This window comes from Leptodactylus fuscus, chromosome 8 (assembly GCF_031893055.1).
Source record: "Leptodactylus fuscus isolate aLepFus1 chromosome 8, aLepFus1.hap2, whole genome shotgun sequence".
In the NCBI taxonomy this organism is placed as follows: Eukaryota; Metazoa; Chordata; class Amphibia; order Anura; family Leptodactylidae; genus Leptodactylus; species Leptodactylus fuscus.
This window is the reverse complement of record NC_134272.1, coordinates 14,988,355-15,003,477: the sequence shown is the minus strand read 5'-3', so window position 1 is coordinate 15,003,477 and position 15,123 is coordinate 14,988,355. Positions and strand designations below refer to the sequence as shown.

The window sequence follows — 15,123 nt, the reverse complement described above, 5'->3', positions numbered from 1 at the left end:
GTGCTATGAGGGCTTGCAGACAACAAGAGAGGAAACTGAGTGACCCCGAGTTAAAGAGGTTTTCTAGCGCCATCCATTGTCTAGTGGCCATGCTTGGTATTGCAGCTCATCCCCATTCATTTGAATATAACCGAGCTGCGGCATAGCCATGTGATGAACATGATGTTAGTGGCATGAGATGAGGAAGAGAAGCTCAATATTAAAGTCCTGACAACCCCTTTAACGGGTGGCGTGTCTACACAACATATATATGTGTTCCGAGATCATAATTTAAAGGAGACCTGTTTGCCCTTTAAATATGGATGATCACTTAGCTGAGCACATGGGCAGGCAGGTTATAGCATGATCAGAGGGTCCAGCTGAACAGTGTGGGGGAAGGGAAGGGGTGCGGTGACGAACAACTGGCCTAGAGGAGTTATTTTAGGATCTGATGGCAGCTTTCCAGACTCCTCAGCCAAGATCTGGGCAACGACATGTGAATATTTTGCTCTGTCCAGTCTCCAAAATCTCTAAATCTACGTAATGAAATCGCCATATTTGTCCATCGGCAGGGATGAAGACGTCTCCAATGTAAGTCCAGATACAATAAGGCAGGACTTTACATTTTAAAGGGAAAGGACTAAAAGATTTATGTCCAGGGATATAAATTGGCACAGAATGCGCTGATTTTTTTGAATATATCCTAAGACTCGCTGTAGCTTCATTTCCTGAGACAAAGCTCCAAATCCCCAGCACAGTCATACAAGTAAATGATCAATTCTGTCTGCCTGCAGCCACCACTAGAGGGAGCTCAGGAGTTTCAATGTCTAATCTGTATGCTGTGAGCGCCCCCTGGTGGTGACTTCTGGTATAGGAGACATGAACATGATCCACGTTACTTTATATACAGTTTTATTCAACTATAATAAAACCAAAAACACAGAAAAAAGTGTCAAAAGATTGAACAAAAGCCGCACAAAAAGCGGTTACGGTAATAATCCAAAATCTGCCTTCAGCTGAGGATCGGGGCATCAGAGTGATATAAAAAAAACTTATCTTTTACATCTGCCCCTAAGAAAGCTGGGTGTGTAAGATGGCTTCCATAATATGTACACTAAGTATGCTATTCAGGATTCTAGGAAAGCTGGGTGGGAGCGGCGATGACCGTCACTCCGGTTACCCCCGAGCTACAACATAATTATGTGTTTTAAGAAAAACCGCATCACCCAGCTTTCTTTGAATACTGAATGTGACGTGAACACACACCTATACATGTCCCCTTTAAAGGGATTGTCCACTTTGGACACTCCCCTTAATGCCATTGTATTCATAACTTAAAACCCCAGCCTAAAAGGTTTCTTTTTCACATTCCCTGCAGCGCCACCACAGGATAAATGAAGCATTACAAGCGTATCACTGTCAGCAATGGGCAGTCTGTGTAATGTACGATGATGCTGAGTCCACTCTACTGTTGCTCAAAAGGACAAAAAATGAAGGGGTGCCTTAAAGATGGAGACCCCCGACCCCCATTAACTCAGAATTCCCTAATTACAAGTATAGAAATGGATTTTCTACGTTGAACCTCCACTTTAAAAACAGACATACACATATAAAGAACTTGTAGTAAAAGACGAACTGAACTCGGGAGCTGCGACCCCTCGGCCTGAAGCCTCTTCTGGCTGATATATAAGGAGTAGAGATGATCAAGTACTGTTCGGATCAGCCGATCCGAACAGCACGCTCGCATAGAAATGAATGGACGTAGCCGGCACGCAGGGGGTTAAGCGGCCGGCTGCCGTCAAAGCGGAAGTACCAGGTGCATCCATTCATTTCTATGGTGCATGCTGTTCGGATCGGCTGATCCGAACAGTACTCGCTCATCTCTAATAAGGAGTAATGATTCCAGCTCTGGAGTACATACAGAACCTTACTGCCCTCTAATGTCTTACATGGGGATGACACTCGAATCTGGCTGATTTCTGCCTCCTGTATGGAGTCAATCCTGGTAAGCCGAGTCCTGTCTGACAGTCTTGTTCCTAGGGATGACTACCTAACCACCAGTCTATTACATGGGGGTGGATAGGCAGCAAGTCCCTAGTGACTAGTCTGTGTTTGCAAAGAATGGGCAAAGAGACTTGGCAGTGCTTGAACCTCAGAGTAGACATCATTGTAGATAAGGTTTGACATGGCAGAAGTTTTGATCAGTGGGGTCCAGGTGCTGAGACCTCAACTGTGGGTTGTGCTCTGCCAAGCCTGGTGCCCCTTTGTTCCTTCTCAGTCTGCAGATCAAGAAAAGACCTTAAAGGAGTTTCCCAGGCTTTGTTAATCGATGACCTATCCTCAGGATAGATGGCCCAATGACAATTGGCAGGGGTCCACCATCTAAGACCCTAATGGATCAGCTGTATGAAGCGGCAACTGCGCTTCTACTTCACAGACATCAGTCACATGGCCTGTTCACAAGTGACTAGGGCTGGGCTGCAATACCAGGCACAGCCACTATATAATGTATGGTGCTGTGCTTGGTTTTGTGTGAACATGCAGCAGCAGCGCTCACCTGGATGTTGTAGTCTCTGCAAACAGCTGATCTGCAGGGGTCCCTGATGTTAGACACAACTGGGGACATATCCACAAGCCTGGAAAATCCCTTTAAGAACCCAAAGTCCAGCAAGTTGCAAAACATAAGACATCTATATAACAGATAGAGCCGACAGGATGAGGATACTCCATTCTTGTGCACACTGTTCACGGTGCAATACTCTCCTCATCTGTTCTGGGGGCAGCTGGTTCTGTTGTGTCCAGGCTGGTGACATATACCACAAGTCCGTGGCTTTTTGGCTGTCGGTCCTCGGTCTGGAGCGTTATAGTCAGATCGTTTGCTCTTTGCGCCAGATCCTCGTTGTGCTGCGGAGCCTCCTCCAAACGCAGTGGGAAAGTCGCCAGAACCTCCTGGAGAAACACAAGGGGTTAAAAAGGATTCCCCAAATTCTGTAATTTCTACATGAACGCTCACTCAACTCTCCATTGTCTCATAGGCGGGGCTTCCATCCCAACTTAACTCCGCCCACAGAACCCTTACCTGGTGGAACGTTCTCATCTGCCCACTGGAAGAAGCCGCACTGTTGTTCTCTGGGCTTGGCGCACGTGTGAAATTGTCGGCCCTTGTTGGCGCCATCTTTCTGCACCGTACGAGTGACGGCAGGCTGGTTGCACATACAGGTTGCTTGTCCGTCAGATGCCACGTCTCCGCTTCCCCCTCCAGTCCTGAACCCTACAGATTCTCGTGCACTGGTGAATGAGTTAGAAGGACGTCCCACAGAGCTCTGTTGGGGCGGGGCACTCCTGCTAGCTCCGCCTTCCTGATCCGCCCACAGGAAGAAGTTGCAGTTTCCTCCATCACATTTATAAAATGGCCGTCCTTGATTGGGCCCCTCCTTGCGTACGGTCAGTTGCACAGCGCTAACCCCGCAGTTGCAGACAACCTCATTATTCTCGGTGCTTGCTGCTCGGCTTGCCGGGGCTGCGGGTGTCACCAGTTTCGGCTTCTCCTTCCTGGCAGGTGGCTGGCGGCCAACTTGTCCGTCTCTTGAATTACCCATACGGTTGTTGGATTGGTTCACCTGCAGGTGGTTGCTCTCCCTTGGGGCAGACGGAGGGGCTGCTCTGTTGCCCCCATGTAGGTACTTGAGGTCCAGGACTTCTCGCAGTGTTTCATCGCAACCACCAATGCACCCCACAAATTCCAGAGGCATCAATGGTGGGACGCTGCCACGCTTAAACTTGAACTTCAACCTAGAGGGGGAAATAGAAGGGTCATAAATCAACCCGAATTCTGGGACAGGAGTACATGCAGCGGCGTCAGGCTCAATGAGGACTGCACTGATACACTGTAACAAACTGCAGCTATGGAAGCAGGAATAAGGCAAGCACTTAGTTACATGACTGTGTATTATTATTTTCACGCCCAAAGTTAACCACTAATCACAGGTCATCGGTATGTAAGTCCAAGAAAACCTCTAATGTTTCCATTCAATGACAGCAACACCGATCCTGAGAACAAGTATATACTGTATACAAGGAGTCCACTCACTTGTGCACCGGATGAGGCCTACAAACGTCACACACACTCTCGTCTCGTGACACCTCCAAGACGAAGTTGGGGAACCAGACGGACGTTTTACAACTCGGGTATCCCAGGCACGAAATGTAAAACCTGAATACAAGACAAAGATGAAGCCATAAAGAACTCTTCTTAGACATGTATTAGACACTGTTCAGACACATACTATGTGTCTTACATGCTTCTGCCTTTTGATAATGCATATTCTCTATCTACATAAGCCAGCTGAATGGGCGAGCCCTTCCTGTTGTAATGGGTCACACTCTGAGCTAATCACATCTGTTCCTCCTCCCCTCTCACAGCGTGTAGTCTCACTTGCAGCTTCATCCCCCTCCTCCACTTATTTTTTCACTCTAGATGAATTTTTAAGGAGACTGAGGCACTACAAGTTACTGGACATTGGGGAAGACACTTATGACAGAGCTACGTACCCTCCATCTCGCTTGGTTTTCAGAACCATATCCCGGTTGCACTGAGGACATTTACGTACTGGAAGCGGTGTTTCGGCGTAAATCTCCTGCTGCTCCACATGTTGTGCGGCCTGTCCGAAAAACTGAGACAGTGCCTCATCCAGCCTGCAGAGGGCGACACATCCTGTATAAGTGACCAGTGAACTGGTGCTGTGAAGATAATGGTATATAGGGGGCTACTCACTTGGTGGCTTTGGCCACAGCTTCTATGAAGACCTGCTTGTACTTCTCTATCTGCTGTCTCAAGACGGTGAACTTGTCCTTCTTGCCTTCACAGATCAGCTTAAGGTCGGCTTCTAATTCAGCGCGGAGGTCCGGCTTGGACATCTCAAAACCCATGGAATCATATCCTACAGAAGTGGCCAACAGAATGTGATGGGGTGAAGTTATATAGCTGGGTCACATTATGATAATGATGATGGCGAGGGAGGCTGTAATTAGAATTGGGGCGCACTGCATCACCCTATAACATAGACCTTCATGAAATGGAACAAGAGGTGAAGACATAGGAAGAAAGCTCAGATGTAGGGAACCAGTCATAAGGTAAGGAACAGTGGGATGGAGTCCGGGAGGAAATGGGACCAGCAAGAAGAAAGAACAGACCCGGACCAGAGGGAAGAGTCAGGGAGGGACCTAACCAGCAGGAGGCGTCAGCATGGGTAGCTAAATAAGCAAAAGTTGGAGAGGGTAGGTGAACCAGCATCAGGGGTCAGGGAGTAACCTGGACCAGCAGGAATGGTCAGGGAGTAACCTGGACCAGCAGGAAGGGTCAGCGAGAAACCTGGACCAGCAGGAAGGGTCAGGGAGTAACCTGGACCAGAAAGAAGGGTCAGGGAGAAACCTGGACCAGCAGGAAGGGTCAGCGAGAAACCTGGACCAGCAGGAAGGGTCAGGGAGTAACCTGGACCAGCAGGAAGGGTCAGGGAGAAACCTGGACCAGCAGGAAGGGTCAGCGAGAAACCTGGACCAGCAGGAACGGTCAGGGAGTGACCTGGACCAGCAGGAAAGGTCAGGGAGTAACCTGGACCAGCAGGAAGGGTCAGGGAGAAACCTGGACCATAAGGAAGGGTCAGGGAGAAACCTGGACCAGCAGGAAGGGTCAGGGAGTAACCTGGACCAGCAGGAAGGGTCAGGGAGTAACCTGGACCAGCAGGAAGGGTCAGGGAGTAACCTGGACCAGCAGGAAGGGTCAGGGAGTAACCTGGACCAGCAGGAAAGGTCCGGGAGTAACCTGGACCAGCAGGAAGGGTCAGGGAGAAACCTGGACCATAAGGAAGGGTCAGGGAGAAACCTGGACCAGCAGGAAGGGTCAGGGAGTAACCTGGACCAGCAGGAAGGGTCAGGGAGTAACCTGGACCAGCAGGAAGGGTCAGGGAGAAACCTGGACCAGCAGGAAGGGTCAGCGAGAAACCTGGACCAGCAGGAACGGTCAGGGAGTGACCTGGACCAGCAGGAAAGGTCAGGGAGTAACCTGGACCAGCAGGAAGGGTCAGGGAGAAACCTGGACCATAAGGAAGGGTCAGGGAGAAACCTGGACCAGCAGGAAGGGTCAGGGAGTAACCTGGACCAGCAGGAAACGTCAGGGAGTAACCTGGACCAGCAGGAAGGGTCAGGGAGTAATCTGGACCAGCAGGAAGGGTCAGGGAGTAATCTGGACCAGCAGGAAGGGTCAGGGAGTAATCTGGACCAGCAGGAAGGGTCGTGGAGTAACCTGGACCAGCAGGAAGGGTCAGGGAGAAACCTGGACCAAAAGGAACGGTCAGGGAGTAACCTGGACAAGAAGGAAGGGTCAGGGAGAAACCTGGATCAAAAGGAAGGGTCAGGGAGAAACCTGGACCAGCAGGAAGGGTCAGGGAGTAACCTGGACCAGCAGGAAACGTCAGGGAGTAACCTGGACCAGCAGGAAGGGTCAGGGAGAAACCTGGACCAAAAGGAACGGTCAGGGAGTAACCTGGACCAGAAGGAAGGGTCAGGGAGAAACCTGGACAAGAAGGAAGGGTCAGGGAGAAACCTGGACAAGAAGGAAGGGTCAGGGAGAAACCTGGATCAAAAGGAAGGGTCAGGGAGAAACCCGGACAAGCAGGAAGGGTCAGGGAGAAACCTGGACAAGAAGGAAGGGTCAGGGAGTAACCGGGAGTAAGAAAGGACTCCAGTAGAACTTTATTCTGTACTCCAACTTCTAGCAAACCCTGTTGTTCGCAGTTGCCTTACAGTACCATAACTAGCACAGCTCTGTATAGTGGCCAAGAAAGGTACTGCAAGCCAACCCCTACTGACTCGGATGGGACTGGGATTTCAGTCCGGTTCCCAGCCACTATACAGTGCACTGCTCTGTTCGTTCTCTACATTCAGAATTCTTCAAACAGATCACTGGCCAGGATGATGGGATTTGGATCACCACTGATCTCCTATTGATACTTTATTCCTGGAGAATCCCTTTAATTCCATCAATATTAAAGAAAACACAGCACAATATCCACAATGGTTTCTCACCTTCGACCAGCCCCATCCCTAGCTGTCCTGGGAGGAACCTCTGCTCCGGTGTGAGGCCCACATACATGCGGGATTTAATGGTCTCTATGTGCTCGGCGTGAGTGGCGTCTGTCCCTATATAAGACAATGAGGACACACTTGGGTTATAGGCTGTATCTAGTGTCCGGCATCACCTGCAGAAAGTGCATTGATCTACAACATCTCACCTATGCCGTGTTTTTCCATCAAGGCGATGAGATCTGCCTCTGTGAGCAGTTGCGGAGGACTGGTCTCTCCATCCACCATCTCCACCGTTGTGGGCTGAAACCTGGAGCCCATCTCATACACAGGGATGATCTAACAGCATTGCAAAATAGTGAATATGCTGACTGGGGGAGGGGCACAATATTACTGCAAAATTGAGAGGAGCCACATTAAAAATACCACCATAGTTACCTTAGTATTCCATTTATCATATGGGTAAACATCAAGGTAGTTCCTGGCGATGACCATAAGCCCGTGAGCAAAAAATCTCTCAGCAGCAATGTCTATCTCCACTGTGGTCTCCTGGCCCTGAGCATCCTGGGAGCAGCAAGCCAAAAAGTGGCGCACAATAAACTCGTAGATTCGCTGCTCATTACCCTGTGTATAAACACAATAAGGTGGTATTATAGTAGTTATATTCTTGTACATAGGGGGCAGTATTATAGTAGTTATATTATTGTACATAGGAGCAGTATTATAGTAGTTATATTCTTGTACATAGGGGGCAGTATTATAGTAGTTATATTCTTATACATAGGGGGTAGTATTATAGTAGTTATATTCTTGTACATAGGAGACAGTATTATAGTAGTTATATTCTTGTACATAGGGGGCAGTATTATAGTAGTTATATTCTTGTACATAGGAGCAGTATTATAGTAGTTATATTCTTGTACATAGGGGCAGTATTATAGTAGTTATATTCTTGTACATAGGAGGTAGTATTATAGTAGTTATATTCTTGTACATAGGAGCAGTATTATAGTAGTTATATTCTTGTACATAGGAGCAGTATTATAGTAGTTATATTCTTGTACATAGGAGTAGTATTATAGTAGTTATATTCTTGTACATAGGAGTAGTATTATAGTAGTTATATTCTTGTACATAGGAGCAGTATTATAGTAGTTATAGTCTTGTACATAGGAGCAGTATTATAGTAGTTATATTCTTGTACATAGGAGCAGTATTATAGTAGTTATATTCTTGTACATAGGAGCAGTATTATAGTAGTTATATTCTTGTACATAGGAGTAGTATTATAGTAGTTATATTCTTGTACATAGGAGCAGTATTATAGTAGTTATATTCTTGTACATAGGAGTAGTATTATAGTAGTTATAGTCTTGTACATAGGAGCAGTATTATAGTAGTTATATTCTTGTACATAGGAGCAGTATTATAGTAGTTATATTCTTGTACATAGGAGCAGTATTATAGTAGTTATATTCTTGTACATAGGAGTAGTATTATAGTAGTTATATTCTTGTACATAGGAGCAGTATTATAATAGTTATATATCATGACCATGGTAATATCTCTATAGCGCTCACCTGCAGACTGTTGGTATACTTAGTAGGGTGAATAGGGGGATGGGCTTGATCGGACTTATTTCCATTTCTTGGGGTTGGCCCACCCCTCTCCAGGATACGCTGTGCAAATCCACCCCACTGGGGATCATGTATCTGCTGCTCAACCAGTGTTGCGAGGTTCAGATCCTTAGGGAAGATATTGGTTTCTGTGCGGGGATAGCTGATAAAACTATGACAAAAAAAATAATTATTATATGCTAAATATAATGACAGGGATTCTGCTAACAAGCGACTACCATCATATTATTATATAAGCACATGAAGCTTCACATACAGCGGTGCTCCCTGTCTGCTATATAGTAGACTGCCTTTGTATATTACACAGACCTGTGACTAAAAAGTAGGCAACAAACATACAGAGTTCCTATGAGTCTGTTCACTACTGTACGGAAGCCTGCACTGGTCAAACCAACCAATTTCTTTTTGCAGTGTTTTCCTTGTAGTTACCCCTGGGTGTAAAGTTTCTCTGCAATCTTCATGGTTTCTTTCGCCCCGATTTTCAGTTTCCGCGAAACCAACTTTTCCATCTCCTGCACAGAGGTGAGGAAGGAGGAGACATAAAGGGCGGACATTAGGGTCATCCAAAACACAGTTTTTCTTTACAAGCGCCCCTCGTGGCAATGCCAGCAAACTATGGTCTATCATATGTGATAGAGAAGTCGTATCCCACCACCTACCACAGTGTCCAGAGCTACAGGCCTCCATTTGCTTTTTGGTTTACTCCCGACCTGAACAACTGTAGCTGTGGGATCCTAGGAAAGAAAGCAGAGAGGGTTTAGAGGTCTGATCCTTTTTGGTGGCCTGATCTGGAGTCTGAATAAGTTTAAGGGTCCAGTTTCAAAATGAGTTTAGGGGTCTGATCATTTCTGATGGTCTAAGTTGGGGATCAGATGACTTTTTGTGTTCTGAATGTGTCAGGTCCAAAATACCTTCAAAATCAATAATAGTGCTGCGTAGAGACCCTTAATAGGAGCAGAATGTAAGTTTTGATGAAGAAATGCAGAGATAATAACCTTATTATGAATATGCAAATCAGCCTGCAAGTGCATTGGGGGCGGGCACAATTGCTAGATTTGCATACAGACAGCTGTGACGCAGGTAGAGGTTGCAAATGTCATTCCTCCGCTATAGGAGCAGCAACTCGAGAGGACTTTTACAGCACTTGTGGCTGTCTGGAAGCGAATCAAGTAAATCAGGCCCCGCCTCTAGTGCACTTGAGGCTGATTTGCATAGCCATAAAAAGCTGATTATCTCTGCATTGCTTTGTTATCCATAAACATGTGTTTCTGCTCCTATTAAAGTCCCTACAAAGCTCTACTATTGGTCAAGGAAATATGTTTGACCGGACACACTCCCCTTTAAGAGTTTGGTACCAGAATGAGTTTAGTGGTCTAATTCATTTTTGGGAGTTTTATCTTGGTTCAAGGGGATCGAATTTGGGGTCTGTACGCACAGTGAGGACCCTACCTCCATACAGATCTGGTAGAGGACCAGGCAGGCCGTGTGGTTAAAAAGACGATTTCTCTTCCAGTTAAACTCCACGATCCCGTCTTCATGTTCATGAGTCACTGAGTGCAAAGAACATCATATAAGTGTATGGTAATAAAATAGGGTTAGACAAGGCAGCAGGACATAACAGAAGGAGCAGCGGTCTCCTGACAGGACTATAGGGGATGCACAGGAAAAGTCAGCATACCAACCAAAAACAGCGCCACCCCTAACCAAAGGTCATGTGTAGTATAAGGGCCTGTTCACACGAGAACAAAGGGGGCGGATTATGGCACGGAATCCACGTCATAATCCGCCCCCTCACAATGGTGGTCTATGGAGATCGCTAGTGTTCTTTTTTCCATGAGCGGCATGTTGCTGCTAGCGGTAAAAAGAAGCGAGTTGCCCTTTCTTCAGGCGGAATATGCGGCTGATTCAGCTGCGGCGTCCGCCTTGTGGCAGAACGCTCCGGACTAGGCCCTTTCATTTGGGCCTACGCCGGACTGGAGTGCTGCAACTGTCGGAAGTCGCGGCAGGCGGATTTTGGCCAAATTCTGACACGGCTTCCCACGTGAGAATATGGCCAAAATCCGCCCGTACGCCCCTTGTGTGAACTAAAAGCCTAAGTTGCGATACCAAACACCAACCCAAGATCGGATGCGGTGCAGTTTCTGGAAGAAAGTAGCCATGTTTTTTTAATTTTTGACTGTCCCTTTACATTTTTCATAAAACATAAATAATACATTTATCTAAAATTGATCACTGGTTTTGTCAATATGCAAATGAGCTATTTTGAGCAATGGCAACACCTTCATTGCTCTAAAACAGTAATTTGCTTATTGACGAAAAAATCTTGGCAACAAAGACGTCGATTTGCAAGTGAAAACACCATTTGATTCCAGTGACCCTCACTTATATATCTGCGGGGGGTGAGCAGATGTGCTGGGGGGGATTCTGGTGACACACCCTTTAAGAAAGGAACCCATGATTAAGGAAGATCCCTGTGGTCACTCTCCACATACCTTTGATTTTGTAGAAGGTCTCAGGGATAAAGGCCTGGATGGCTTTGAATCTCTCGACCACAAACCCCAACGTGGGGAACTGACAACTCCCATAACTGATGAGCTGACTGGATAACACAGAGGGGAAGATCTTCTGCAGGCGCAGAGTCTGGAACCGGGTGAATGCAGCACCTATGAATACAGGATGCAGAAGACTGGTCAACACCAGAGCATACATTGGTGGGTCTCCATATTGTGCTCTCAATAGCTTGTACCCACCTATCCGAAGGTCCAGCTCCGTTCGTACATCCACAGCGTCACTGACGTTCTGGTCAGGTGGGCCAAGGTTCTCACAGGCCGAGCGGATAGACCGGGGGGTGATCTCAGAGAAGCGGGCTCTGAACACCTGCAGGTTAGGCTTTACTGCAGAAAAGAAGGATGAAGTCATGATGGGGTTAATGTTTAGGACAAAGTATGGCTAGTACATAGACACACAATACCTGCTTTACAGACATGGATGATCTCAAAGCCTATATTCTCCCCTTCTCGATCACAATCCGTCCATATGATGAGCGCCTGGCACTGCCGCACCTCCCGCTCCAGGGTTTTCTGCAATCACATAAACAATGTCAGGAAGAAGCCAAAATCTCCAACACGTCAGCACGACCACAGTGTTGTGTTAGGAATAGACTTGCGGTTGCCTTGCTTTGTCTCCAATGTGAAAATACAGTATATAGTACAGATTTGTCAACAAGCTGAAGATTCAGCGGATGGCCGCAGACGGTTTAGCCCCATTGAATGCAATTACGTGCGCTGGAGGGGAAGGCTCTGTATCTAAGATGTTGCAGCCATGACTAGCTATAAGGTATGAGAAAAGATTCATTCCTGGACTCACTCTCCGTCTACAACTCATGAGTGACGCCGGACACTGATGCTGAGGAGTGTATGATCTGCCCCTACAGTCTGACACGAGTCTCCTCCTCTCTGTACACTTATACACAGACTGTGCAATTCATCCTCCTCCCTATTTACCACCTTAGTAATCTGCTCTCCATGAACATTCAGATGCTTTGTGTTGTCTCCTGTGCCACCCCCACCCATGTCTTAGAAGTCCTACCTATTTGCTACAGGTTTTCCAGGTATCTTTAACCACCATAATGATGGCATGCTTTCCCTGCTGGTCTCCAGCTGAGCTTCTTCATTTTTAACAGGATTACTTAAAGAAAGCGCCATTTCAAAGCAAGATTTACCTTAATATTCAGAAAATCATTGGGACAAAATTTCTCAACTTCTGCGTCAAAAAGGGACAGGGGGTTACAGCTGTGCCTGTAATACAACACAATGACATATTACATACTGGGCCTGGTGCCTCCCTCATCTACAACAAGTACGGGGCACAAACGTGCTGCATGTCAATACCGCCATATACTGAGTATAGATTACTAGACCGTATACTAACTACATCAGCTGGAGGGTTTTCTTATCAGAACGGTCACGTTTACGGTCCAAGGACATTAGATTGTAAGCTCCACAGACAGGGCTGATCAGACGTCCAATGGCTGCAAGTGTAAAAGGGGCTCAGTACTGGAATGATCTAATGTAGAACCTGCGGAGCGATACTGACCAGGACTTCATGTGACCCTGGAAATCCAACGCCAACAAATGTCCGGACACCGAAGTCATAAAAACGGAGACGTCCTGCGGAGACCAGATATGATCATGTAGAAATATAACGTAAAGAGCTGGTAGAAGTCCTAGAAAATGGCACCTACTGGTAATGTGCGCTATTAAGACGTCTGCCGGCTGTCAGTGAATGGCTGAGAGGATATAGAAGCCAAGGCAGCGCCACCTACTGGATCCCCATCACAACGGCATTTTAGCCTCTATCGTTCCCATTATACATGTTCTCCGTCACGTCCCGATCACTTACCCTTCCAAAAAGATGATATTCATACTCATAAATCTTATTAAACTTTGAAAATCCTTCTCTCTGTAAAACAAGAAATTGCAAAATAAACATAAAGGACTAAAATCGTAGCCACGTCCTTACCTATTCACACCTGGGAAAGTTGGGTGACAAGGGATGGCTCCACAGACAAGGCCACTCAACTTCCATAACATAGAGAAGACAATCTTTGAAGTGACAAACACTGTTGGCACTGTACTAGAGGCCATACTGTCACCCAGCTTTTCCAGACACGGATAGTAGAAGAGGAGGATAAAACATTGTCCACAGGTGACCTCACCCTCCTCATCCTCCCGTTAGACATGATATCTGCAATGCCCTTAGCAGCGTCATTCTTCTCGGCCACACACAGGACCTTCTGGACAGGGATTCTCAGCGACATGTTTGCATAGCTTTGAGAACAGGAGCGGAGGTTGATATGTGTCAGTTGTCTGGTAAAAACTAAAAGACTTCTCTGGAAGATCATAACGGGAGAAGACGGCAGGTGATGGGGCTGGCGGCGGACATGTTGCTACAGGAGGCCAAGAGGGTCAATTGAGGAGTCAAAACATCTCTGTGAAAGAAATGATGAAAGGAATGAGTACAAACATCAAGACACTCGGATTCATCCACATCATATATTCATATCATATCTGTCTTCAAAAATCTAAATTATTGGTCCGGAGATCTTAATCTATTTCCACATCCCATTAGTCAGGCCCCTGTTCTGCTCTTCTTCATGAACTGGAGGTAGGTTAGCAGTGGCCGCCATTTTTAGTAACTCTAAAGCCATCATATAGTCACAGGGTCACCCAGAGCTCATCCGAAGGCACAGTCCTTGCTGGATTCTCTCTTCAAATAGGTGGCCAGTCCTAAATTAAAGGGATTGTCCTGTGGCCAATATTTATCTTCTTGTGACAGATCTGCCTGATTTTCCCTGTGCGCTGTCCCTGCAGTCAGATCCCCCCGATCAGACATTATTAATCAATGATTGTGCCTGTCCCTGCAGTCAGATCCCTACAGATCAGACATAACTAATCAATGATTGAGCCTATTCCCGCAGTCAGATCTCCATCAATCAATGATTGTGTCTATCCCCGCATTCAGATCCCCACTGATCAGACATAACTAATCAATGCTGTGTGCCTATCCCTGCAGTCATATCCCTACAGAATCAGATCAGACATAACTAATCAATGATTGTGCCTGTTCCCGCAGTCAGATCTCCATCAATCAGACATCATTAATAAATGATTGTGCCTGTCCCTGCAGTCAGATCCCTACAGATCAGACATAACTAATCAATGCTCTGTGCCTGTCTCCGCAGTCAGATCCCTACAGATCAGACATAATCAATGCATACTGTTAATCTCCCATTATATAAATCTTTCGCCATATCACACTGGCGCCTCTGCCCCTTCATGATAGTGATCAGAGGGGTCTCAGCCCCCAGACCTCATCTATTATAACTTCTGACATGTGATAAAAGTTTATAATGCAGCAACTGTAAAGCCTTAGTGCAAGGTAAACACAGAAGGATGATAAATAGTCAGTGACTAATGAAGGAACAACATTGTCCTGTTTATAACAGAACTGTGGGAACCAGACCCGGTGTAACTCCAGACCAGGACACCCACCTGACAGATCAGATCGTGTCATTATAAGGACTTGTGTCCTTTAGGCCTCCAGTCACATGACTACCCGCCACTCCATACGTCTCTACCATTATAATGAGCCATGTACTAATAAGCTGCTATATAATAATTACACTTTACGTCCTTTCCCGCGCTGTAACTCGCCAGCTGCTTCAGAATGACCCTCTTCTCACCCCGTAGGCGGCTGAAGCAATGACAAGGATCACGTGATCAACTCGGGACTACAAATTCTCAGACTCTCACGATTTTCATTCTTCTAAGGGACAAATAATGATTGTAACGACCGGTAATCGAATCGCAAACTGTCCAAATCGCAATGTTGACCGTCGCAGCGATATTCGATGTGGTGTGACGTC

The 15,123-nt window shown here is 46.5% G+C and overlaps 2 protein-coding genes across 4 annotated transcripts in view; one reads left to right on the top strand and one right to left on the bottom strand.

Annotated features, from left to right (window-relative positions):
- The window catches only part of LLGL1 (LLGL scribble cell polarity complex component 1), a 409,866-nt gene that overhangs the window by 50,917 nt on the left and 343,826 nt on the right, over positions 1 to 15,123 (top strand). The gene's annotated exons all lie outside the window — the stretch shown is intronic.
- Positions 786 to 14,944, bottom strand: TOP3A (DNA topoisomerase III alpha). 3 transcript variants are annotated; one of them, XM_075283877.1, is made up of 20 exons: positions 14,881 to 14,944; positions 13,414 to 13,686; positions 13,098 to 13,157; positions 12,792 to 12,865; positions 12,418 to 12,493; positions 11,668 to 11,776; positions 11,447 to 11,590; positions 11,189 to 11,359; positions 10,146 to 10,246; positions 9,356 to 9,430; positions 9,126 to 9,208; positions 8,640 to 8,847; positions 7,498 to 7,683; positions 7,269 to 7,398; positions 7,063 to 7,176; positions 4,754 to 4,919; positions 4,531 to 4,674; positions 4,070 to 4,192; positions 3,059 to 3,771; positions 786 to 2,928 (listed from the first exon to the last, which is right to left on the bottom strand). In XM_075283877.1, exons 2-20 carry the CDS (start codon positions 13,597 to 13,599, stop codon positions 2,744 to 2,746), a joined length of 3,048 nt encoding a protein of 1,015 aa, XP_075139978.1. In that variant the 5' UTR covers positions 13,600 to 13,686; positions 14,881 to 14,944; the 3' UTR covers positions 786 to 2,743. The 3 variants fall into 3 exon arrangements, with proteins under 3 accessions (XP_075139978.1, XP_075139980.1, XP_075139979.1); XM_075283879.1 differs by having other exon boundaries at positions 14,888 to 14,936; XM_075283878.1 differs by having other exon boundaries at positions 14,750 to 14,928.

Coding starts and splice junctions, on each gene's coding strand:
- TOP3A (XM_075283877.1), bottom strand. CDS start 13,599: ATGATCTTCCAGAGAAGTCTTTTAGTTTTTACCAGACAACTGACACAT. Junction 13,158..13,413: donor CTAACGGGAGGATGAGGAGG/GTGAGGTCACCT, acceptor CTTGTTTTACAG/AGAGAAGGATTTTCAAAGTT. Junction 7,684..8,639: donor AGTATACCAACAGTCTGCAG/GTGAGCGCTATA, acceptor GTTTATACACAG/GGTAATGAGCAGCGAATCTA.